Source organism: Macaca mulatta, chromosome 11 (genome assembly GCF_049350105.2).
Source record: "Macaca mulatta isolate MMU2019108-1 chromosome 11, T2T-MMU8v2.0, whole genome shotgun sequence".
Taxonomy (NCBI): Eukaryota; Metazoa; Chordata; class Mammalia; order Primates; family Cercopithecidae; genus Macaca; species Macaca mulatta.
In genome coordinates, this window is record NC_133416.1 from 8,182,539 (window position 1) to 8,209,400 (window position 26,862).

At 44.6% G+C, this 26,862-nt stretch overlaps 1 protein-coding gene and 2 long non-coding RNA genes across 52 annotated transcripts in view; 2 read left to right on the top strand and 1 right to left on the bottom strand.

Moving 5' to 3' along the window:
- LOC144332765 (uncharacterized) lies at nucleotides 1-23,105 on the top strand. The gene is made up of 3 exons (XR_013400844.1): nucleotides 1-426; nucleotides 17,901-18,082; nucleotides 19,857-23,105. It is a non-coding gene; the product is annotated as an uncharacterized LOC144332765 (long non-coding RNA).
- On the bottom strand, nucleotides 11,400-26,214 carry LOC107000742 (uncharacterized). Its single transcript, XR_001447877.3, has 4 exons — nucleotides 26,050-26,214; nucleotides 24,728-25,037; nucleotides 17,685-18,279; nucleotides 11,400-14,389 (listed from the first exon to the last, which is right to left on the bottom strand). It is a non-coding gene; the product is annotated as an uncharacterized LOC107000742 (long non-coding RNA).
- PEX5 (peroxisomal biogenesis factor 5) overlaps nucleotides 25,130-26,862 on the top strand; it is a 60,123-nt gene continuing 58,390 nt past the window's right edge. For 25 of the 50 annotated variants that reach the window (XR_013400832.1, XR_013400836.1, XR_013400830.1 and 22 more), the window contains exon 1: nucleotides 26,195-26,342. Coding sequence is in view for 1 of the 50 variants with exons in the window: in XM_077953477.1 (XP_077809603.1) it covers nucleotides 26,525-26,571 (47 nt within the window). In the remaining 49 variants the exon portion in view is untranslated. Of the gene's footprint in view, nucleotides 25,403-25,803; nucleotides 26,124-26,194; nucleotides 26,808-26,862 lie in introns of those variants that run through there. The other 25 variants (XR_013400833.1, XR_013400831.1, XM_077953489.1 and 22 more) reach the window with 10 other exon arrangements.

Below are 26,862 nucleotides of genomic sequence, written 5' to 3' on the forward strand. Positions count from 1 at the left end.
TGCCCTATATCCCCAGACCTACCCCAACTAGGAGCTCTTCTGGACTGTGTGTCGAGCCGGTGAAACTTTCAGACTCTGGGGTGTTTCCCTGAGATGTCCATAAGCGTGAATTGGAGATGAGTGTGTCCATTAGGTTCCTTTGTGCAGTTTCCTAAACTCCCCAGCAACCTGCGGAGGCTCTCATTGTGCTCCCTCTGGCGGCCTCCCGGGAGAAAGGAAGAACAGGAGGAAGGCAGACAGGTGTGGAGAGAGCTGGGTGAGCCCGGGCAGGTGGGCGTGTCTGACAGGCAGCGAGGAGGAGCTGACGCGCCTACCTCCACGGTGCTGGCGTCACTGCCTCCGCTGCGGCACCACGCTGCGGAGCACTTAAAATACTCACGTCCTACAGGAAGAGGACAGATGAGGCTCTAAATTTAGCGACAGTGGGTAGGAGAGGGGGAATGAAGACTCCGGGTTGGAGGGGAGCTGGCGTTGTCAGAAAAGGAGTAGGAATCCTGTATTTCCTGGGTGGGGATTCTAATTCATAAGGATACGGGAAGTTCTGTCCCAATATCCAATCTCAGCCACCTGACTCCAGTTTCAGAAGTTCTCACCCCAGCTCTGTCGCCCCTCTCCCACGTCCCCCATCAGACGTGGTCTCTTCCCTTCCACACTTAAAGGTTGGGATTGTGTTACCCTTTCTCCTTGAGTCGCAGTGTGGCTGGCTCTGGGGGAAGACGGTATTACCAGGGGACAAAAGCAGCATTTGAGAAAACCTCTGATTTTTAGTTAGGTCGCTGGAAGGAGAGTAGTTTTCCTTCCATGGCACTGCAGAGAGGAAAGGTAAGTCGAAAGGCATGAAGCAGTGAAGCGAGGCAAACACAATTTCCAGACAACTGCGCAAAGCCCCAGGGTACCAGGCCCAAGGAGGATGCAGGCTGCTCTTGCCACTTGCCCCCTGAAAGTCTAGCCCCCTCCCTGACCATTGGACCACTTCCCCTCTTCCTCAGGGACCTATTCTTGCTATGCCATCTTTTTGCTTTGAGGAAATCCCAAAGCACAGAGGGCTCCTTTTGCTGGGTGCGGTGGTGGTGGGGAGGGAGCTGAGAACATGGACTTTGCTGTCAGTGCTGCCTATGTTCATATTCCAGGAACTTAGTGTTCACTCTTGGTCTTCAGCTTCTCTAAGGGTTGGTTCATCACCTAAATGGGGAAATTACTTACTCAAGGGGTTGAATGAGGCTTAAACAAGATAACCTTTTCTGAATAACTCAGAGCTGACATACTGCAAAGTGCATGCTACTTGTTAGCTATCATTGTCATTAATTACCGGGAGGTAACAAAACCATCCTTAGTTCCAGCGATGCTGGGGTCTTTAAAAGCATGGGGTTTTAGGAATGGCGGAATTCCTCAAGCTTCTCCATCTGAAGCCCAGGCAGCGTGGGGTTGTGGTTTTGAACACATGCTTTGGAGCCAGACACACCTGGATTTTTTCACGTTGGCAGCTCACAGAAGCTTACTGTGGCTAATGTCCATAGGAGTGTGACTATCATTGCCGGGCTGTTTTGAACAGGCACAGTGTTATTATTTAAACAGGCACAGTGTTATTACTATTGTTATTATTTGAGACGGAGTTTCGCATTTGTTGCCCAGGCTGGAGTGCAATGGCGCGATCTCAGCTCACTGCAACCTCTGCTTCCTGGGTTAAAGCGATTCCCCTGCCTCAGCCTCCCGAGTAGCTGGGATTACAGGCATGTGCCACCACACCCGGCTAATTTTTGTATTTTTAATAGGGATGAGGTTTCTCCATGTTGGTCAGGCTGGTCTCGAATTCCCGACCTCAGGTGGTCCACCCACCTCGGCCTCCCAAAGTGCTGGGATTACAGGCATGAGCCATTGCACCTGGCCTGTTATTATTTTTTAATAGATGGGGGCTTCAGCACACAGGAACTGAGCTGCTAGGGTCTTAGTAAGCAAGATCTCACAGAGTTTTGGATTCCAACTTCTGTGGCCGATTTTGAGCTGCATGAGCAAAGGTGACCTAGTGCTGCACGGAAGGCAAAGATAGAGGAGGTTAGCTTACCATATAGAAAGTCCTTTGGAATCATCTCAAAATGGTCAGAATCTCAAAAGATTCTCAAAAATATAAGCTTTCTAGGTAAGCATTAGTGGATGCAATGATTTTTTTTCTGTTGTGTTTTTCAGCCAGGTTTTCAGTCTGAGCTTCAAATCTAAAAAGAAGCTAAGTTGTTCTCCCAAGCATGTGTGTGTGAGCTTTGTGCAGGCCTAAGTGGGCCATGCCTGGTCAGTTTCTTACTGTCACTTGGAGCTGTACCATGAGATGAGACAGTGAAGTGTGGAGGTGTCTTGAGCTCAGATCATAAGGCTTGTCCAGAAGCTCTGAGGAGTTACTTCCAACCATCTCAAGGTGGCTGTTGAATTGTAATCTTTATAATGCTTTGGTTACCTATACAATCCTTGGCCATGAAGTTGAATTTTGGAGACCAAAACTGTGACTTTACCCACTAAGAGTATTATATTTTTTCCAATGTAGATATCAAAAGGAGGAGGAATCCCTCATTATATACCATTTTCTTGTTAAGATACAGAGATAACTGAACTTACTGCAAACCCAAAGGCTCAAGAAGGCAATTAAAATGCCTATGTTTAAAACATTCTAAGAATCAGATTTGCTCAAGGAATCAAGGAAGAACTAGTTAAAGACAGCAGCAGCAACAACAAAACAACATAGAATTTAGTCTTTCTTCTGGAACAGGTGCAGTGAAAATAAATAAAAACAAAAGAAAAATAAAAGGCGATTAAGATGGAGGAAGAGGGAAATTTCATTGGGAGAAAGGTTTATGGTCTTTGAAGACAAGCTAGACAATTTTTTTTTTTGCTTTGTTTTTGAGGCCGAGTCTCGCTCTGTCACCCAGGCTGGAGTGCAGTGGCCGGATCTCAGCTCACTGCAAGCTCCGCCTCCCGGGTTCCCGCCATTCTCCTGCCTCAGCCTCCCGAGTAGCTGGGACTACAGGCGCCCGCCACCTCGCCCGGCTAGTTTTTTATATTTTGTTAGTAGAGACGGGGTTTCATTGTGTTAGCCAGGATGGTCTCGATCTCCTGACCTCGTGATCCGCCCGTCTCGGCCTCCCAAAGTGCTGGGATTACAGGCTTGAGCCACCGCGCCCGGCCCAAGCTAGACAATATTAAAGGAGTATGAGGATTTAGAGGCCAGGCCAGATGTGTATGAAAGAGAAAAGGTGTATGTGGGTCTGATGACCCTCAATTAGAGGGTTAGACAAGGCCATTAACAGGTCTGGTGAGACAAGAAAAATGCAATACAGAATGCAGAACTTATTAAGTGAGGAAAACTTGCTAAGGATCCAGGTACGGGAGCAGTACTGTTCCATCTACCTAAGACGGGAGAAGGCACAATGCAAAAGATGCCCTGCTGATGTGAGCTGTGAAACAGTCCAGCCAAAAACCTGGCCTGTGGTCAGCAGAGGTAAATCTACCAGGAGAATGCTCATGAGGTCACTGGTGAGAATTACCTTGGCAGCATGTAGCTCTCTTGTCCTGCTCTTCAATCTGATAAGTAACTATTTTATAGCACTGTCTTAGTCAATTGGGCTGCTGTAACAGAATACCATGGTATATAATGAGGGATTCTTCCTCCTTTTGATATCTACACTGGAAAAAATATAATACTCTTAGTGGGTACAGCCACAGTTTTGGTCTCCAAAATTCAACTTCAGGGCCAAGGATTGTATAGGTAACCAAAGGATTATAAAGATTACAATTCAACAGCCACCTTGAGATGGTTTAAGCCTGGGTGGCTTAAATCAGGGGTCCCCAGTCCCTGGGTCACTGATCAGTATCAGCCTGTGGTCTGTTAGAAACTGTGCTAACAGCAGGTGAGTGTTAGGTAAGCAAGTGAAGCTTCATCTGTATTTATAGCTGCTCCCCATTGCTGGCATTACTGCCTGAGCTTTGCCTCCTGTCAGAGCAGAGGCAGCATTAGATTCTCATAGGAGCATGAACCCTGTCATGATCTGCGCATGTGAGGGATCTAGGTTGTGTGCTCCTCGTGAGAATCTAATGCCTGATGGCTTGTCAATATCTCCCATCATCCCCAGAAAGGATGTCTAGTTGCAGGAAAACAAGTTCAGGGCTCCCAGTGATTCTACATTATGGTGAGTTGTATAATTATCTTACTATGTATTGCAATGTAATAATAATAGAAATAAAGTGCACAATAAAAGTGCTTGAATCATCCCGAAACCATTGCACCCTCCAGTCTGTGGAAAAATTGTCCTCCATGAAACTGGTCCCTGGTGCCAAAAAGGTTGGTGACCACTGACTTAGAAAAAAATACATTTATTCCTCACAGTTCTGTTGGCTGGGAAGTTCAAGATCCAGATGTCAGCAGATTTGGTTCCTGATGAGGGCTCGCTGTCTTCCTAGTTGGTAGATATCTATCTTCTTGCACATGGTGGAGACCAGAGAGAGTGAGGATGAGTGCTCGTATCTCTTTTTATAAGGAAAGACACTAATTGCATTCATGGGAACTCCACCTTCATGCCTTAATTATCTCCCAAAGGCTCCACCTTCTAATATTAGGTTGGTGAAAAAGTAATTGTGGTTTTTGCCATTTTTTTTTTTAAATGGCAAAACCACAGTTACTTTTGCACCAACCTAATACCATCAAATTGGGGGTTAGGATTTCAACACATAAATTTTTTAGGAGGAGGGGACACAAACATTCATTCCATAATAGGTACTAAGTTTTTGACCTAATAACCAGAATCTTCCTGAGAAGGTCAAATTGCTTTGCTTAGTGGGATGAACGACTCTACAACTCTGACAAGGTGTGAAACTTAGTATAGAATCAGTGAGGTAAATTATAATATTGTGATGTCAAGTTTAAGATAAATTTTAAAAACCAGTGTGAATTTAAGTTAAACCTCAATTTAAATTGTGTTTTCAACTTGAAATATGTGTTGATTTTAGACTGATGAGTTTTAGTTGAAAGGTATAAGATGCTGCTGAAGCTTATAAGCAGTATTAGAACATTTAGGACAAATCAAACATCTGAGCATGGCAAATCAGGTAATTAGATTTACAAGAGTTGCTTAAGTGATGAGAAAGATTTTGCATATAAGGATTCTACCTTGTCAGGTAATGAAAAGGCATGAGGAAAAAAAATCCAATACATTAAGCACATGAATATGGTTTATATCAGTTATAAAAAATGTACTAACTTTGTAAATAGGACTAATTGCTAACAAAATGTAAATCTGTTTGAGTTAAACATCAATCAAAGAACAAGCGGAAGTGATTTCTTTCAAAAAACAACACTTAGTGCATTTATAGACAGAATTTCAAGATTTGTAATTTGAATTTAAAGCCTTATGCAAAATCAGGTTTTATAATTATAATTTTAGTAAACATTGATAAAAACCCAAGTACCTGGAAATAGTCTTTCTCACACACATTAGACATTAAAAATATTCACAATGACGATTGTGTGTGTGAGTGAAATTTGTATCAGTAATTAGATCAGAAAGAATGATGGAGTCCAAAGAAATCTAAAAGATGGAGAAGAGATGGCCCAGAAAGGACTGGAAACACTAATTTGAGAAGCTTAAAAAAGAAAAAACACAACCGGTTATAGTATTGAAAGCAAAATTTCCCATAATTTAGCAAACCAGTACCTCAAGAAAGTTTGGTTTTAACATGCAGATCGTTTTTTAGAAAGTCTATTTTATTTGTTTTTAATTTTTAATTTTTTTTGAGACAGAGGAGTCTCCCTCTGTCACCCAGGTAGCAGTGCAGTGGCATGATCTTGTCAGCTCCCTGCAACTTCTGTCTCCTGGGTTCAAGCAATTCTCCTGCCTCAGCCACCCAAGTTGCTGGGATTACAGGTGCCTGCCACCATGTCCAGCTAATTTTTGTATTTTTAGTAGAGATGGGGTTTCACCATGTTGGCCAGGCTGGTCTTTAACTCCTGACCTCAGGTGATCCACCCACCTTGACCTCCCAAAGTAGAAAGTCTATTTTAAGCAATTTTATTTTAATTACAGCTAGCTTAATCATACACAGAATTCCTTTCATAAATTCCCCTTCATGAACCTTATCACAACTTACAAAGACCATTTACAACATGCTTGGACTTTTTGACTTGTCTTTACTATCTCTTTCTTAAATAACCAGCCATTTTATTTTCAGTTCTTAAATGTGTTTTGCCTGCAGTGTTTTTTGCTTTGACTTTCTGTTAAGTGTATTTGGGCAATTGTTTAAAGCAGGTCACCTGGTTGTGAGAGCCCTCCCATTGTGTTGACTCTGGGATGCTAGAGTCACATTGTTCTGTGGCTCCAACCAGGCCTTTGGGGTTCACTGTTGGCTTTCCCCTAGATGCTCTGAAGTTATTGGCATTGGTTAGCCCCAGGTACTCTGGAATTTCTGGCATTTGGTGTAGGGATCCTCACTGGCTGATACTCTGGTACTCTGGGTTATTGGCATTTGATATTGTTGGCCACACTCTGAATGTTCCAGGGCTTTCAGCATTCATGTTCCCTCTAGGATTGTGGGTTTGAGGCACACCCTAGGGGGAATATTGGTCTTGCCTTTTCTTGTTTCCTGCCCTAAAGTTTTCATTCTCCATAACAGCATCTTCTTTTCTTATTGTCACTTTATTTGCACTTTTCCTCTTACATTTTGCTTTAAAAATACTCCTTTTGTCATAGTTCATTCACTGGCAAATGCTTCTAACCCACTTTCATAATGCCTTGCTACTTATACTTAGACCTTCTCAGCAGGAAGTGAGAATCTAAAAGGGAAACATAGTAAAAGCCCAGTTCCTTTCCCTTTCACTAGACTTAGAAAAACTATGTCCAGTAGAAATCCTTGTTGGACATGGGACAATGACAAGTATACCAGAGGAATTGCCACTAGGGTTATCTTTTAGGCTATTAGAGCAAATTCAAATTTGGCCTCAAGAAAAAGCAACTCATTTTCTATACAATACCACTTGGATTCGATTCAAATTAGAAAACCAATAGATTTGGCCTAAACATGGTTCTATATGTTATAATAATATTTTACCATTAGACTCATTCTGTAAAGAAGAAAGAAAATGAGAGGAGGTCCCTTGTGTACAGGTTTTTATGGTCCTTTACTGGCTCATGTTACTTCTAAGTAACAGAAAGCTGTGCCTAAGAGATCCCCTCCTAGCTGCTCCCCCTAGAAGGCCTATGGTCTCCCTGGAGTCTCCTCAGTCCCCCAGTTCTGAGGGGGTTCCTGCCAGTTCTCTAATGAAGAATTCCACCCAAGGTCATTGGGTACCCATTCCCCTTATCCAGCTACCCCAGCCTATACACCCCTGCTGCCTGAGAAAGTAAGCCCAACCAGTACCACCAGGAGTAGGGCTCCATATCAGCCCCTAAAATCAAACCTGTGTCCACTGAGGGAGGTGCCTGATAGAAATGAGGAAACAGAGTACATGTGCCATTTTCTATGTGTGATTTGGCTTTATACAAGGGAAAATTTGGCCAGAGAATCCAGAAAAATTTACAAAATAATTTGTTAAATAAACCATGTTTTTAAATTCAACTCGTCATGACTTGCAAGTATTGTCATCTGCTTGCTGTGCTGTGGAAAAAAAAGCAGAAGAAAAGGTGTGTGGTTAAGCCAGTGAATTATGATAAGGCAAGAGAAATAACTCAAAGACAAAAATCCCACTGTTTCAGGGTCATTTGTTTGAGACACTCAGGAAATATATCAATGCAGACCCAGACTCCTCAGAAGGGCAAGCTCTCCTGGGTATACATTTTACTACTCAATCTGCCCCTGACATTAGGAGGAAGCTACAAAAAGCAGCAATGGGACTTTAAACCTCTATAAGTCAACATTTAAACATGGCCTATAAAGTTTACAACAATAGGGCCAGGGCAAAAGAGGTGGAAAACACACACACACAAAATAGCCAAAAAGTTAAATTGTTAACAGTTGCTTAAAGTCACCTGCCACCTCAAAATTGCTCATCCCAAGAAAGTGTCACAAGATCAGCATCTGGGATTCCCAGACAAGAACCCCTGACTTGCTGGCCTCTAGGCCAGAATCAGTGTGTCTACTATAAGCAAAAGGGCCATTAGCAATGAGAATGTCCTAACTGTCCCTGGTGAGATGGGGAAAATACTCCCTGTCAATACCAGAGCTAACCTTCCATTAGTTCCAATTAGTGGCCTTTCTCAAATAAGTATACTGGGGATCTTAGACCCTGACCCAATGGACAGTTTCCCATGGTGGTAGACAAGTGGCTGGCTGAACATTTTTCTTCCATATCTCTGTCGGGAGCAGGCCCTCCAAAATCTGGCTATAAACTTGCCCCTGTTGGAAGCAAGCCCCCCCACAACTGGCCATAAATAAAATATCTGCAGCAATGTAACATGTCCATAATGGCCATAATGCCCAAGCTGGAAGGTTGTGGGTTTACAGGAATGAGGGCAAGGAACACCTGGCCCGCCCAGGGTGGAAAATCGCTTAAAGGCATTCTTAAGCCACAAACAAAAGCCCGAGCGATCTGTGTCTTAAGGGCGTGTTCCTGCTGCAATTAATTCGGCCCATCCCCTTGCTTTCCGTAAGGCATACTTTTAGTTAATTTAATATCTATAGAAACAATGCTAATGACTGCTTTGCTGTTAATAAATATGTGGGTAAATCTCTGTTCGGGGCTCTCAGCTCTGAAGGCTGTGAGACCCCTGATTCCCCACTTCACACCTCTATATTTCTGTGTGTGTCTTTAATTATTCTAGCGCTGCTGGGTTAGGGTCTCCTCGAACGAGCTGGTCTCAGTAAGTGGCGTCCATTTGTGGGGGCTCGAATCCAGGTCGAAGGGTCACTGCAGTGACAGTTGGAATGGAAAACAAGCTGGAGGACACCCGAGTACTCTTAAAGCAATCCCTGTGGTGAGTACGAAGGGGAGCTCGGAAGCATCAAGGTAACAATGGGGCAAGTTTGGGGTCTGGTTCGTTCCACCTTGGAACTTTTTCACACTGATGACAGGGAGGAACAAGAGTATAGTGAGGTAACAGAAGAGGTTCCAGAGCATGCTTATTTGACAGCTGAAGCTAAAGTGGCAAAGGAAGGAGAGGTCCATCCCTACCCTGTGTCTGCACCCTCTCATTATTTTAAAGAAAATGACCCCCCAGATCTTTCTTTTCTGGAGGACACTGGGCGGAAAGTAGTTGCCCCAGTGACTGAGCCGTGCCTTGAGTGACTGCTCTTAGTTCTATTCAGGCAGGAATTCAGCAAGCTAGACGAGAGGGTGATTCAGAAGCTTGGCAGTTCATTGTTAGAATATACCCTCCAGATCAAGAGGGAAATACTATAGCTGCAGTTGAGCCTTTTCCTTTTAAATTACTCCAAGAATTTAGACAAGTTATTCATACTAAAGAATAATGTAGAAAAAAATCAGCGAGTCAGGCCACCAGGTAGGGGAAAAAAGAAAACTGTTGAGCCTGAAATATGTCCAAAATGTGAAAAAGGAAAACACTGGGCTAGTCATTGTCACTCTAAGTTTGATAAAGATGGGAACCCGATTTTGGGAAGCACCATGAGGGGCCTGTCCTGGGCCCTGTTCTAAACCAGGGCATTTCTAACTCAGGCCATTCCCTCACCCTGTACAATGTCTGTCCCCCGCCACAGCCGGTAGCGCCGCAGTAGATTTATGCTGCACAAAAGCTGTGAGCCTTCTGCCTGAGGAACCCCTGCAAAAGGTCCCAACAGGAGTCTGTGGACCCTTGCCGGCAGGGACAATAGGATTACTTTTAGGAAGGTCTAGTGTAAGATTAAAAGGTGTACTAATACATACAGGAGTCATTGATTCAGATTATAATGGGGAAATTCAAATTGTTGTATCTACTTCTGTTCCCTGGAAAGCAGAGCCAGGAGAGCACATAGGACAGTTCCTGATTGTGCCATATGTGGGAAAGGGAAAAAGTGAAATTAAATGAACAGGAGGATTTGGAAGCACAAATAAACAAGGCAAAGCAGCTTATTGGGTAGATCAAATTACTGATAAACATCCTACCTGTGAAATAACTATTCAAGGAAAGAAATTTAAAGGTTTGGTAGATACAGGAGCGGACATTTCAATCATTTCTCTACAGCACTGGCTGTCCATGTGGCCAATTCACCCCACTCAATTTGACATAGTTGGAGTTGGTAAAGCTGCTGAAGTATATCAAAGTAGTTATGGTGTGCCCCCCACTTCTCTGGGAATTGTAACAAACTATCTTTTCAGTGGCAATCATTTCCTGATCTGTTGGATTTACCATACCTAAAAATAATAAAACCAATTAAAACCTTATCTATTATGTGTGTCAGGCACAGTTCTAGGTCCTGGAGATCCAGCACTGAGCCGGCTGAAGTCCCTGCTGTCATGGGGCTTACATTCTTTTCTTGCAAAGCCCTTAGGGAAAACTCTAGTGGGTCATTTGCTGTGGGATGAAGCAGGTGGAAGAGTCAGCAGGTGAATAGGTTCCCTGTTCTCTCAGCATCTTGAAGAGGGGTTGTAGAAGGCTCCCTCTTCCTATTGCTGTGACTTTTAGGCGGCAAGTATAGGTGGCTTTGTGGCCTTGACAGTCTGAGTTTGAGTGCTAATCATTTACCGCAGTAGCTAGGAAAGCATGAAGCCCAGCATTTAGAGACCTTGGAATATACTGAGATCAGGCATTACTTTTCTTACTTGGAGGAGAGGTTGGAAAGCCGTTGGTCACTAGGGAAGTTGAGTTCTGTCTGGAGTGGCATGTCCTGCTGGGAGAAAGACGATGATGATCTTCGCATCCCTCCAAGCTAGCCTCTTGCCAGGCGACTGGAAGGAGCGCCCCAGGTAATTCACCAGACAATCCTGCTTGTCTCCCACATTCTTAAAGTTACTGAGAATGCTTGAGAATGTGTTTAGCACAGTTCCTGGAACAGGAGTACTACCTAAAAATGTGAGTTACTGCTATAACTTCAGTTATTGTCATTTTTTTCTACAATACTGTGCAGAAGGGGGCACCTACACCCAAGAATAAGGATGTGAGGAGGAAGGAGACCCATGCTTCCAGGACTCATGCATGGAATTATGACTTATATGACTATATCATGACATACCATCTACTGATACCATCCCTCTTTAATTTTAGCCGAAAATTTTTAGCAGGTGCTAATAGGTGCTACCCCGAGACACGTAATGTATCTTGCTCACCCTGTCATCAGCCAAGGTCTGCAGAATACAGGCTGTGTGTAACCAATGGTGTGTACTATCTCCTCTGTGTTACAGAAATGTGGGAGGAAGGGTACTGAGCTGGCTAAATTCTGCAGCAACAGGCAGTAGGAAACATACTCTACTTTCATCTGAAGAAGTCCAGTAATACTTTTTTTAAAAAATAGACTTTATTTTTTAGAGCTGTTTGGGGTTCACAGAAAAACTGAGCAGAAAGCACAGAGAGTTCCCATATACCTCCTGTCCCCACCCCCAGACTTCCCTACTCTCAATATCCCTTACCAGAGAAGTACATTTGTTACAATTATGAACCTACATTGACCCATCATGGTCACCCACAGTCCATAGTTTTCAGTAGACTTCACTCATTGTGTTGTAAGTTCTATGGGTTTTGACAAATGATTGTGTTCACCATTACAAGGTGGCTTCACTGCCCTAAAAATGCTCTGTCTTCCACCTACTTATCCTTCCTCCCTGACCTCCACCCCTTGGCAACTACTGATCTTTTTGCTGTCTCCATAGCTTTGCCTTTTCCAGAATGTCATACAGTTGGAATCATATATTACAAAGCCTTTTCAGATTGGCTTCTTTCACTTTGTAATATGCATTTAAGATTCCTCCATGCCTTTTAATGGCTTGATAGCTCATTTCTTTTTATTGCTGAATAATATTCCATTTTATGAATGAACCACAGCTTATCTGTTCCTCTACTGAAGGACATCTTGGTTCCCTTCTTCAACTTTTGGTGTTTATGAATAATATTGTGCAAAGGTTTGTATGGATATAAGTTTTCAACTCATTTGGTTAAATACCAAAGAGTGTGATTGCTGGAACATAGGATAAGAGTATGGTTAGTTTTGTAAGAATCTGCCAAACTGTCTTCCAAAGTGGCTGTACCATTTTACATTCCCACCAGCAAGAAAAAAGGGTTCCTGTTGCTCCACACCCTTGTCAAACTTTGATGTTGCCACAGTTTTGGATTTTGGCCATTCCAATAGGTGTGTAGTGGTCTCTCATTGTTGTTTTAACTTGCAATTCTTAATGACATATGATGCTAAACATCTTTTCATATGCTTATTTGTCATCTGTATATCTTCTTTTGTCTATTCAGATGTTTTGTCCACTTTCAAATTGAGCTGTTTGTTTTATTACTGAGTTTTAAGTTCTTTTAAAATTTTGGATAACAGTCCTTTATCACATAAGAGTTTTTCAAATATTTTCTCCAAGTTAGTAGCTCGTCTTCTCATTCTCTTAAAGTGATACTTTTTAGAATCAATGAATGTGGTGGAGGTCTCACAGGAAGCCATCTTAGGCAGCTGGGTGGGAGCAGCCTGCTTGAAAAGGCTCCCGTGGACAGTAAGTATGTGTGTGTGGTGGTGGTGGGACTGGTAAGGTTAAGCCCTGGGAGGGGATTTAAAGATAATACAAACATCAGAGTAAATACCTAAATAATAAGGAATTATAAATAATAAGAAATTAAGGAATTAGCATGAGGACTTGTGCTCAATAGGTGCCTAATACACACTTGTTGAATTATTGAATTAAAATGGACAACGAGACTGGCTTTTATAGAGGGCATTTGACACTACTTACTACATGACAGTCACGGATTTTATTTCATTTTTTTATTTTAGGGCAAAATTTTAATAGAGTGTAATCCTGAACTCTTCCACTTAGAAAAAACAAAACCTTAAAATTACTGATTGATTCAATTTATGGAAAAATTAATCTGTAACAAAAACTTGCCACTGAGTGCAAAGGCACCACCTTTTTTTTTTTTCCTGAAACCCACTTTTCTCTCTCTCTCTCTCTTTTTAAATTGTATTTTAAGTTCTAGGGTACATGTGCACAATGTGCAGGTTTGTTACATATGTATACATGGACAGTCATAGATTTTAGAGACAGGGACTTTTAGATATCTGTTGTGCAGTCCCTTCAGATTGTAGATGAGAAAATGTGGTGAATGTCAAGGTGAAGTTACGGAAACTCATAGATGGTGAATATAAGTAACTGGTTGGGCAACTCAGGTTTCATTTGTTTAGCTAATGCTTATTCCAAAAAACAACGATATGATGTTTCTTCAATCGTCAAACATGTTAGAAAACTTAAGCCTATTGTATTGACCCATATTTTTGCTTACTGCATTTTTCCTTATTTCATGTTGTTTCAAAGTTCCTTCTTTTATTGTTTCCTTTCTGCTTTAAGAACTTCCTTTAGCTATTCACTCAGGATAGGTCTGATGGGGACAAATTCTTTTCATTTTCCTTAACTGAGAAAGTCTTGATTTTCTCTCCATTCCTGAAGGATATTTTCAGTGGGTGTGGTGCAAAATAATGTCCCTCCCAAAGATGTTCATGTCCTACTGTCTGGAACCTGTGAATATGTTAGGCCACATGGCAAAGAGAAATTACAGTTGAAGGTGGAAGTGATTAATTGACCCACCTTATGTTCTTATTGTTGAGTTTTAAGAGTTCTTTTTATATTTTGGATAACAGTTCTTTATCACATAGGAGTTTTGCAAATATTTTCTCCAAGTCAGTGGCTTGTCTTCTCATTGCTGTTATAAAAATTTTTCACAAACTAAGTGGCTTAAGAAAAGTTATTACTGGCCGGGTGCCATGGCTCACGCCTGTAATCCCTGCACTTTGGGAGGCCAAGGCAGGCAGATCACAAGGTCAGGAGATTGAGACCATCCTGGCTAACACGGTGAAACTGCGTCTCCACTGAAAATACAAAAAAATTAGCTGGGTGTGGTGGCAAGCGCCTGTAGTCCCAGCTACTCGGGAGGCTGAGGCAGGAGAATAGTGTGAACTTGGGAGGCGGAGCTTGCAGTGAGCCGAGATGGCACCACTGCACTCCAGTGAGACTCCAACTCAAAAAAAAAAAAAAAAAGTTATTACTGCATTCTCTTGGTAGTAGAGGTCCTGGAGATTATCCTCCAGGATATGGAGAGAGAATGTAGAGATGATTCTGGATTATCCAAGTGGGCCCAATATGATCACTGAGGTCCTTATATGTGAGAGAAGGAGGCAGCAGGGAGAGAACCAGACGGATGACAGTAGTAGAGGGGCTTGGCCAGACATTGCTGACTGAAGACAGAGGTAGGTGCCATGAACCAAAGAATCAGGTGGGCTCTAGAAGCTGGAAAAGACAAGAAAACAGATTTCTCCCTACCATCTCCAGAAGGAACATACCTCTGCCGACACCTCGGTTTTAGGGGTACCCACCTGGCTATTGGGGTGTCTTGTTACAGCCTCATGAGCGAGGAAGTCTAGACTTCCCTCTTGGCCTTTGCTGGGTGTGTGGTTAGGGGCACAGTTTTAAATTTGGTGTTTAGCTAGAATGGAGTGGTTATTGTCTAGAAGTTTCTGTCTTGGTAGGCTGCCCCCCTTCTTACCCTTTGGTTAGAAAGAGCAGGCTTTTATTGGAATTTATTTTGTCTGGGTATGTTGGTGTTTCTGGGTTGCTGGCCTTTGAAGCACTCAGTATGAGATATGTGAGTCAAAAAGGAAACCCATGGGACTCATTACCATGTTGTTTCTTGGGTCCTGTGGTCCCTAGCCAGTCTGCCTTCTTTTCTACACCTTTTAGAGTCTTCTTACGTTTGGTTTACATATAATGCTCAGGGTTTTAAGTTGTACTGAATGGGGGGAATAGAGAAAAGTGTGTCTACTCCATTTTTTCCCAAAGCAGGGTCTTTCTCCAAACACACACACATGCGTGCGCACACACACACACACACACAAACACACAGACACGCACACAGCTTATCTGTGTATGCTATAGATATTTGGTGAAAAAATCCTGAAAAGGGAGCAAAACCACTCATTTGGGGAAATATTCCCAAGTAAAAAAATCTTGCTTTCTTTTTTCCTTCCTTCCTTTTCTGTGTGGGGACAATCAAAGGGTTCCCAGCTGGATTTGGCAAGGGTGACATATTCTGAAACTTCTCTGGATTTCAAAAGTGGTGAGATTCTACTAGAAGCAGGATGCTACGGTCCAAATGTTTGTGTCTGCCCCATAGTTCATATGTTGAAATCCTAACCCCCAGTGTGATGGTATTAGGAGGTGGTTAGGAGGCTTTTGGGAGATGATTCTGTCATGAGGGCTCTGCCTCATGAATGGGATTAGTGTCTAGATCCCAGAGAGGTGGCTAGCCCTTCCACCATGTGAAGATGCAGCAAGAAGGCACCATCTATGAGGAAGCAAGAACCTCACCAGACACTGAATCTGCGGGTGCTTTGATGGGACTTCTCAGCCTGCAGAACTGCGAGAAGTAAATGTTTATTGTTTATAAGCCATCCAGTCTAAGGTGTTTTTTTTTTTAGATGGAGTCTTGCTCTGACACCCAGGCTGGAATGCAATGGCATGATCTTGGCTCACTGCAACTTCCACTTCTGGGGTTCAAGCGATTCTCCTGCCTCAGCCTCCCAAGTAGCTGGGATTACAGGTGCTTGCCACCATGCCTGGCTAATTTTTGTATTTTTAGAGACGGGGTTTTACCATCTTGGTCAGGCTGGTCTCAAACTCCTTACCTCAGGTGATCCACCCACCTCAGCCTCCCAATGTGCTGGGATTACAGGCATAAGCCACTGTGCCCCGGCCCTCAGTCTAAGGTATTTTATTATCGCAGCCAGAACAGACTAAGATATAGGGGTAAAGACAGTGTGTACTACAGTCCTTGCTGCTATCTGGCAGCATTCTCTACTGGGTGGCCTGGGGTGGAGTTAAGATGATTTGTACCCAAACCTAGGTGCGTAGTGCTTGGTATACCTGGGTATCTAGATATCACTACTTTGAACACTTTTAAAGCAAATTAAGATTTCTTCAGGTCTATTTAGATGGTCCTGGCTTTGGGATTTGCTGCATTTCATCACATATACTGCTTTCATCCTTTGCCAAGTTGTCTCTGCCAATGATGACTATGAGGGCTGCAAGGAGGGATAGGTAATCATAACAAACAAGCCCTTCCAAATGTACATGTGTAAAGATTGTAACTTGATTTGCAATTTCCAGAGCATGGAAACTTCTATTACTCTGCATCTGATGTCATTCAAAAACTAAAGAATCAAATCAGATGTGGTCATCCCCCATTTCCTACCTGTCTTAGTTTGTTTTCTGTTGCTATAACTGAATATCACAGACTGAGTAATTTATGAAAAATAGAGGTTTATTTAGGTCATAGTTATGGAGGCTGGATAATTTATAAGGAATAGAGGTTGATTTAGTTCATGGTTCAAGAGTATGGTGCCACTATCTAATGAGGGCCTTCTTGCTACATCATAACATGGTGGAGGGCATCACATGGTGAGAGGGCAAGGGCAAGCAAGCCAGAGAGAGCTTGCTTTTATAACAAGCCCACTCCCATGATAGCGACATTAATCACATTAATCCACTCACGAGGGCAGAGGGGTTAACTTTCTAACACATTAATATTTTGGGGGCACATTCAAACCATAGTATTACCCCTCCTCCAAACAAAAGGAATGTAGACTTGAACACTTAGAAAATAAAGAAATTAGGCTGGGCGCAGTGGTAATCCCAGCACTTTGGGAGGCCAAGGCAGGTGGATCACCTGAGGTCGGGCGTTCGAGACCAGCCTGACCAACATGGAGAAACCCCATCTGTAATAAAAATACAAAAATTAGTGGGGCGTGGTGGTGCATGCCTGTAATCCCAGCTACTTGGGAGGCTGAAGCAGGAGAATCGCTTGAACCTGGGAGGTGGAGGTTGTGGTGAGCCGAGATCGTGCCATTGCACTCCAGCCTGGGCAACAAGAGCAAAACTCTGTCTCAAAATAAATAGATAAATAAAAAATAAAGAAATTCATTTATCCAAATGAAGTTGTGAAAGAAAGTAGCTGTACCTAAATGAGATGATAATAACTAGGTTAACTTGAAACTCATGACCGGGCACGGTGGTTTACACCTGTAATCCCAGTACTTTGGGAGGCTGAAGTGGGTGGATCACTTGAGGCCAGGAGTTCAAGATCAGCCTGGCCAACGTGGTAAAACCCCATTCTTTTTTAAAAAAATACTACAAAAATTAGCCTGGTGTGGTGCGCATGCCTGTAATCCCAGTTACTTGGGAGGCTGAGGCACTAGAACTGCTTGAACCAAGGAGCTGGAGGTTGCAGTGAGCTGAGATCCTGCCATTGCACTCCAGCCTGGGAGATGAAGTGAGGCTCTGTCTCAAAAAAAAAAAAAAAAAAAGGAGTTGTAACTCATGACTTGATATCATTACCAAGTGGAGGAAATTTCCTTAGGGATCCATGACACAGCAGGCAGAGCTCAGCTCTAAAACAGGGCTGAGAGTATTCATTTGTGACTCAGCCTTGTCTTGGGGATATGTCTATGTCTTGAGTCTTAGTCTCAAATCTCTGACTTTTAAGTATCTACACTGTAGTTCTAAATTTAACCCAGTAAACTTGACTTACCTGAGTCAGTAAATTTGCCTTGCAGAGATGTGTAAGTGACATTATAAGTTAAAATGTTTGATGTTTTAGAGAATCTGATGGATTAGCCTTTGATTTGGAAAGTAATGTTTTAGACTTGGGCAACCCCCTTTGGGTCCCCTCCCATTGTATGGGAGCTCTATTTTCACTCTGTTAAATCTTGCAACTGTACACTCTTCCAGTCTGTGTTTGTTCCAGCGCGAGCTGAGCTTTCGTCTGCTGTCCACCATTGCTGATCGCCACCGTTGCAGACCCGCTGCTGACTTCCACCCCTCCAGACCTGGGAGGGTGTCTCTGGTGCTTTGATCCAGTGAGGCACCCATTGCTGCTCCTGATTGGGCTAGAGGCTCACCATTGTTCCTGCATGGTTAAGTTCCCAGGTTCGTCCTAATCAAGCTGAACACTAGTCGCTGGGTTCCACGGTTCTCTTCCATGACCCATGGCTTCTAATAGAGCTGTAACACTCACTGCATGGCCCAAGTTTCAATTCCTTGGAGTCTGTGAGGTCAAGAATCCCAGGTCAGAGAACAAAGGCTTGCCACCATCTGGAGAGTAGTCCACCACCATCTTGGGAGGTCTAAGAACAAAGACCCGCTGGTAACATTTGGTGGCCCATACAGGGATTCTCCAAAGAGGGGAGTAATATTGGACCACTTTCGCTTGCTATTCTGTTCTATCCTTCCTTAGAATTGGAGGAAAATACCAGGCACCTGTTGGTTAAAAACAATTAGCGTGGCTGCCGGACTTAAGACTCAGGTGTCAGACTTTCTGGGAAAAGGCTTTCTAACAACTCCCAACCCTTTTGGGTTGGGAGTGTTGGTCTGCTTGGAACCAGCTTCCACTTTCACAATATTCCTGGGGGAAGCCGAGGGCTGAATAGAGGCAGAAAGGTATCATCCTGAACTCCGGGCATTGGCCAGTTGAGATCATGGCATAGCCAGAAGTCTCTACTCAACAGTTGCCCATGCATGTGCCTCTACCTTTCCTTCTGATCCATACATCCTGGGTCCTGACCATGACTTTCTTGTAAGCGTAGCCCCAAAATTCTCCTTACCCATGAATCTACTTCTTCCGATCCCTGCCTCCTAGGTACTAATGCTTCAGACTTTTACTTCCTTTCCCAAGTATTAGAGCAAGTTGTATCTCCAAAGAGATCTAAGGAAGCTCTATGCTGCATCCTTAGGCACCTAGGCTATGAACCCTGGCAGTCTTGCCCCTGGTGTCCCTCCCAGTTTAGGTATACAGCTCTCGACATGGGCAGTTATGTGGGACCCGTTCCCCACCACCCTTTCCAGGGCCTTAAAACTGATGACCCAGTACTTTAACAATTGGAACTGGGTCTATGACAACATAATAGATCAGGATGAAAACGAATTGAGTAAATTAAAGGAAGGCGCATATTCCTGTAGTGGCAAATGGGGGCAACGAGCGAACATCCTTCCTCTGTGTTCCTAAAATCCATCTACCAAGAGAGAAATTATCTCTCTCACAGCTTCGCCTAGTGATCCTATGTAAGTCAATACTACGGGAAGGACAACATAGCACCCAGAAGTTTATTAACTGGACTTTAGCACATAAAACCAGCAAGCCCATCCTTTTCTCCTCGCTCCCCTTTTCATAGGAAAGAGGCACATAGGATAAACAGGATCCATTTCTCATATTTCATACCCAAAAGGACTTAATCCAGGGCAACAAAAAGTTTAACATTGATAATTAGGGCATATTCCTACAAAGTAAAAGAAGGACAAAGTTCCTAGTAGGCAAAAACTCAATACTCAAAAGGTTACCTACACCCTCTCTGAAATGAATTTGCATAGGAACCCATCAAGATGGGGCAACTGGGTTGTTATGAAATTAGTCAGGAACCTAGCCTAGCTCTAGAACTCACCCCTGAGTGCAAAGGCAATGTTGGGCACGCTGGTAAAGGACCACTAGAATCCAGCAGCCCCGACCCCTTTCTTTATGGTCAAGAAAAGTGGGAAAAGAGGTGCAGGACTGCTACATCGCTGAGCGTAAATAATCCGATAAGCAGAGGTCCATGGGTGGTTGTGCACTCTGGAAAGGAATAAGCCTTAAGATCATAGAGGATGCTCTAAAACTAATGCTCATTGGAAAATGACTAGGGGTGCTGGCATCCCTACGTTCTTTTTTCAGATGGGAAGCTTTCTCCCCAAGGCAAAAACACCCCTAAGATGTATTCTGGAGAATTGGGACCAATTTGATCTTCAAATGCTAAGAAAGAAATGACATATTCTTCTACAGTACCGCCTGGCCACGATATCCTCTTCAAGCGGGAGAAACCTGGCCTCCCGAGGGAAGTATAAATTATTACACCATCTTATAGCTAGACCTCTTTTGTAGAAAAGAGGGCAAAAGGAGTGAAGTGCCATATGTGCAAACTTTCTTTTCATTAAGAGACAAGTTGCAGTTATATAAAAAGTGTAATTTATGCCCTATAGGAAGCCCTGAGAGTCTACCTCCCTACCCCAGCTCCCCCCAACTCCTTCCCCAACTAATAAGGACCTCCCTTCAACCCATATGGTTCAAAAGGAGATAGACACAGGGGTAAACAATGAACCAAAGGGGCCAATATTCCCCGATTATGCCCCCTCCAGGCGGTGGGAGGAGGATAATTTGGCCCAGTCAGAGTGCATGTACCTTTTTCCCTCTCAGATTTGAAGCAAATTAAAATAGACCTAGGTAAATTCTCAGATAACCCTGACGGCTATGTTGATGTTTGACAAGGGTTAGGACAATCCTTTGATCTGACATGGTGAGATATAATGTTACTGCTAAATCAGACACTAACCCCAAACGAGAGAAGTGCCGCCGTAACTGCAGCCTGAGAGTTTGGCGATCTCTGGCATCTCAGTCAGGTCAATGATAGGACGACAACAGAGGAAAGAATAATTCCCCACAGGCCAGCAGGCAGTTCCCAGTGTAGACCCTCACTGGGACGCAGAATCAGAACATGGAGATTGGTGCCACAGACATTTGCTAACTTGTGTGCTAGAAGGACCAATGAAAACTAGGAAGAAGCCTATGAATTATTCAATGATGTCTGGTATAACACAGGGAAAGGAAGAAAATCCTATTGCCTTTCTGGAGAGACTAAGGGAGGCATTGAGGAAGCACACCTCTCTGTCACCTGACTCTATTGAAGGCCAACTAATCTTAAAGGATAAGTTTATCACTCTGTCAGCTGCAGACATTAGGAAAAAACTTCAAAAGTCCACCTTAGGCCCAGAGCAAAACTTAGAAACCCTATTGAACTTGGCAACCTTGGTTTTTTATAATAGAGATCAGGAGGAGCAGGCAGAACGGGATAAACGGGATAAAAAAAAGGTTACCACTTTAGTCATGGCCCTCAGGCAAGCGGGCTTTGGAAGCTCTGGAAAAGGGAAAAGCTGGGCAAGTTGAATGCCTGCTTCCAGTGCGGTCTACAAGGGCACTTTAAAAAAGATTGTCCGAATAGAAATAAGCCACCCCCTTGTCCATGCCCCTTATGTCAAGATAATCACTGGAAGGCCCACTGCCCCAGGGGATGAAGGTCCTCTGAGTCAGAAGCCACTAACCAGATGATCCAGCAACAGGACTGGGTGCCCAGGGCAAGCACCAGCCCATGCCATCACCCTCTCAGAGCCCTGGGTATGCTTGATTATTGATGGCCAGCAGGTTAACTGTCTCCTGGAGCAGCCTTCTCAGTCTTACTCTCCTGTCCCGGACAACTGTCTTCCAGATCTGTCACTATCCGAGGGGTCCTAGGAGAGGCAGTCACTGGGTACTTCTCCCACCCACTGAGTTGTGACTGGGCAACTTTACTCTTTTCACATGCCTTTCTCATTATGCCTGAAAGCCCCACTCCTTTGTTAGGGAGACATACTAGCAAAAGCAGGGGCCATTATACACTTGAACATAGGACAAGGAACACCCGTTTGTTGTCCCCTACTTGAGGAAGGAATTAATCCTGAAGTCTGGGCCACAAGAATGCCCGTCCTGTTCAAGTTAAACCAAAGGATTCTCCCTCCTTCCCCTACCAAAGGCAGTACCCCCTTAGACCCGAGGCCCAACAAGGACTCCGAAGGATTGTTAAGGACCTAAAAGCCCAAAGCCTAGTAAAACCATGCAATAGTCCCTGCAATACTCCAATTTTAGGAGTACAGAAACCCAGTGGACATGGAGGTTAGTGCAAGATCTCAGGATTATCAATGAGGCCGTTGTCCCTCTATACCCAGCTGTACCTAACTCTTACACTCTTCTTTCCCAAATACCAGAGGAAGCAGAGTGGTTTACAGTCCTGGATCTTAAGGATGCCTTTTTCTGTATCCCTGTACATCCTGACTCTCAATTCTTGTTTGCCTTTGAAGATCCTTTGAACCCAATGTCTCAGCTCACCTGGACTGGTTTACCCCAAGGGTTCAGGGATAGCCCCCATCTATTTGGCCAGGCATCAGCCCAAGACTTGAGCCAGTTCTCATACTTGGACACTCTTGTCCTTTGGTATGTGGACGCTTTACTTTTAGCAGCCCGTTCAGAAACCTTGGGCCATCAAGTCACCCAAGTGCTCTTAAACTTCCTTGCCACCTGTGGCTACAAGGTTTTCAAACCAAAGGCTCAGCTCTGCTTACAGCAGGTTAAATACTTAGGGCTAGAATTATCCAAAGGCACCAGGGCCCTCAGTGAGGAACGTATCCAGCCAATACTGGCTTATCCTCATCCCAAAACACTACTAAATGTTGGATGTGCCTCCTCCTGCATGTCAGGCCATACATTTCAATGCCTGTATCTTTAACCTCCTTGTTAAGTTTGTCTCTTCCAGAATCGAAGCTGTAAAACTACAAATGGTTTTTCTAATGGAGCCCAGATGCAGTCCATGACGAAGATCTACTGCAGACCCCTGGACTGGTCTGCTAGCCCATGCTCCTATGTTGATGACATCAAAGGCACCGCTCCTGAGGAAATTTCAACGGCATGACCTACTATGCCCCAATTCGGCAGGAAGCAGTTAGAGCGGTCGTTGGCCAACATCCCCAACAGCACTTGGTTTTCCTGTTCAGAGCGGGGACTGAGAGACAGGACTAGCTGGATTTCCTAGGCCGACTAAGAATTCCTAAGCCTAGCTGGGGAAGGTGACTGCACCCACCTTTAAACATGGGGCTTGTCACTCAGCTCACACCTGACCAATCAGGTAGTAAAGAGCTCACTAAAATACCAATTAGGCTAAAAGCAGGAGGTAAAGAAATAGTCAATCATCTATTGCCTGAGAGCACAGGGGGAGGGACAAGGATTGGGATATAAACCCAGGCATTCGAGCTGGCAGTGGCAACCCTCTTTGGGTCCCCTCCCATTGTATGGGAGCTGTTTTCATTCTATTAAATCTTGCAACTGCAAAAAAGAAAAAAAGTTTTAGATTTATGACTTTAAGAGGATTAAGAAAATTGAATAAATGTGTATAAGTTTGATTTATTAGATTTAAAGGGTTGAATAAAAATTTAGAAAGGTTTTGCCTAGTAGTGTTGTTTGCCCTGTCAGGTATTTAAAATATGAATATTAAATGTCACATAGTTAAAAATATTAGGAAATTTGACTTTTATTTCTAAAAAGCAAAAGTACAGTGCAGTGTTTAAGAGCATGGACTCTGGAACAAGACTGTGCAGGTCAAAGATCCACAAACTATGGCCTGGTCCCTGTTTTTGCATAGTCTGCAAGCTAAGAAGTATTTGACATTTTTTGGCTGGGCACGGTGGGTCACACCTGTAATCCCAGCACTTTGGGAGGCCAACGCGGGTGGATCATCTGAAGTCAGGTGTTTGAGACCAGCCTGACCAACATAGTGAAACCCCATTCTACTAAAAATACAAAAATTAGCCGGGCTTGGCGGCATGCGCCTGTAGTCCCAGCTACTCGGGAGGCTGAGGCAGGAGAATCGCTTGAACCTAGGAGGTGGAAGTTGCAGTGAGCCGAGATCACACCACTGCATGCTGGCCTGGGTGACAGAACAAGACTCTGTCTCAAAAAAAAAAAAAAAAAAAGTATTTTACATTTTTAAATGGTTGGAAAAACATCAAAAGAAGAATAATATTTTGTAACATGAAAATTACATAAAATTCGTATTTCAGTGGTCATAAAAAGCATTACTGGAATACAGCCATGCTCATTTGTTTAGGTGTGGCCTATGACTGCTTTCGTGCTCCAACAGCGGGGTTGGGTCACTGTGACAGAGACTATATGGACTACAAAGCCAAAAATACTGACCTTTGAGCCCTTTACAAAGTTTGGTGACCCTGGTCTGGGTTCAAACCCCAGCTCTGCTATTTATTAGTATGACCTTGGGCAAGTCACTCAACTTCTCTGTGCCTCAGTTTCCTCTTTTGTAAAATGGGGGATAATAGTTATTATTAATAACTATTAGGAGGATTAAATAAATCAGTAGTTGAAAAGTGCTTGAAACAATGCCTGGCACACAATCAATGCAATATGTGTCTAAACATGGTAAGATTTAACCTATTGAACTTGAATTGTCAAACATTAATTAAGGAATAAGTAAAAATTATTATTTTTATTTTTTAAAAAATTACTACTTTTATGACTAGAATAAGAATTTAAAATTGAACCTGGATTAACAAAATCTAGGGTTTCAAATCCAGAGCTTCAGTAAATTAAATATTAAACTACAAAGTCACCCTGTTAGCCCTTTCTCAGCACCTCTGGGACTGTGGACCAAGTTCTGTGAATGATTCTATGGCCCAGGAGATCAAAGATCTCTAGGGTTTATCAGTAAGTCTTCTCTAAGCCTGGGAAGTGGGTGCCTGGAGTTATGCCTGGATTAAATTTTGACTTCCTAGCCGTCTGATTTTGCACAAGTCTTATCTGTAAAGTGGGTCTAGCAGTATCTATTTAATAGGGGTATTAAGAAGATTAAAAGCATTGAGATACACAAAGTGTTTTACACAACGCCTGGATTTTAGTAAACATCAGTTATTATTATTAGCATTCTTCCAAGATCTGCACACAAAGTGACTTACTGCTAATCCGTCGATAAACTCCTAGCAGAGCAGGTTATGTGTGTCGTGATGTTTAAGTGGTACTGGGAAACTCTGGTTGCCGTGACGTTCTGAAATTCTGCTGTATCAGATGGGTTCCTCTAAACATTGCTCTCTCTACGGGTCCTGTTTTCAAAAGCATGCACCTTCTGGAGGGCATCTCTTCAGCCTTGTGTGGTTTAGTTTATCAGGTACTAGGTATTTTCCTCACGATGGCAGCCTGAGAACACGGGACACCCAAGGGCTGGGATTTGTGTTCTCCAGAAGAAAACGGGGCATAGGATTGGGGCGTCTGAAAGAGGGCAAAAAGGCAAGGAAAAGGAGAAATGTTGCACAGTCTTATGGTCTCTCCCCTGCCATTCTGTTCCCCTGGGGTGTCAGAACAGCTTCTCTGTCTTCCCAGGGATGAGTTTACACAGACATTCCCTGTGGGCCCCCCCGCCCCGAGGCCTCCACCTTTGAAACCTGCAGAGCAGCCAGGGAACAAGCCCGGCCCATGGCGCCACCTGCTGCCTGCCTGGCTCTCTGCTCGTGCACCCTGGGCTGGGATGGAACTTCTGTTCGTCTGGCACTACTGCCCTTGCTCATTTACCGGCAGCCCTGGGCCCCTCCTTGCTCTTCTCCGTGACACTAGGACTCCCTTGGTCTTGAAGCCGGGTGAGATTATCGGGGTTTGTTTCCCAATGACTTTGAGGTTTGACAGCAGAGCACCTTCTCTGGCAGATGAGGGGGCCTGAGGCTTAGTCTCATTCCGTGATTAAAAGCATTTCTTGTATGTTTGTGCTTTCCCAGCCTGGAGTGGTGGGAATAAGGCCGCTATGTTGACTTAGTGGAAGGAAGGGCTGACTCACTGTACACCTTCCCTGTACGTTACCAGCTCGAGATCTCAGGATGCGTTGGACCCTATTTTGGTCTCCGGAATTTGTCATCATTCAGTGCTATTTTCCCCATTATGCAGAGGTGGAGAGGGATTGAGGCGGGGGCGGGCCCCTGTCTCCATGGAGACAGTGACGCTGCCCCGCTAGGGGTTATTTGGAAGTGGGGCAGACCTAGGAGGCTGAAGAAGGCCTCGGACTGAACTCCCCAGTCCCTGGTGTTAGGGCCTTTCTCTTTCTTGTGCTTGGGAACATTAGCCAGCTCCATTTCAGAGGGGAGAACTGAGGCTCAGAAGGGGCAGCGAATCCCCTTGGGTCACAATGCGCCCAAGGGAAGAGGCAGGATCAACTGAGCCTAAGATCTCGCGTCTTAGGCTTTCCCCCAGAACCTGGGAAGCCCTTCTTAGCTCCATTCTTCTTTGAGCTTACCGTCAAACAAATCCTAGGGCCCGTGGCCTTTTTGAGCGCTCCTAGAGTCGACTCTCCAAGACCTGCTCTCTAAGGTGCTCTTCCCCTTTAAGACTCACGGCTCTTCCCGTCAGGCTGCAACGCAGTCTTAAGGCCCCGCCTCTTCAGACAGCTTCCGCTGGGCCTGGGCCGCAGCAGGGCGGTCACGGCCCCTTTAAGTTTGAGCCCCGCCCCCTGACTCCCCGCCCCCCCTTCTCCCCTCCCCCAAGCCCGCACCTGGTGGCCCGGCGGGTCGTGCGGCGCGGCGCTCGGCGGTGAGCGCATGACCCGGAGGGGGCGCGGGACAGCGTCCCTGGGCCCTCCCCACCCTTGCGGTGGTCTCGCGGATCCCAGGGGCGGGGCTGGAGCGGCAGCAGGGCTGGGGAGATGGGCGGTGGGGAGCCGGGAGGGACCGGGCGGAGCCGGGGGAAGGGCTCCGGTGACTTAGGGGGAGGGAATGCCCCTCTGCGGTGCTCACCGTATGCTGGGGCTGCGGGGGCCTGGGTATGGTCGGGCTGTTTTCCCACTCTCCCTTGCCCGGGCAGTGTCCCCGTCCAGCCCGGTTGTTGAAGCGTCCCCGTAGTCCCCCGGGTTCCAGGCCCCTTTGTGGGGGCGGCTGCTGGCCCCCAGCCCATGAGACCGTAGTCGTGGAGGCCGCTGCAAAGGCACAGGCTGGAAGCGGTGGCCTTTGAGGGGGGCGGCAGGAGAGAGTACCGACCTCCCTCGAACTCCTGGCAGAGGTGGGGGTCACAGCAAAAGGCACTGGGGTGGAGGGCGGCCAGTGCGGGGCAGACG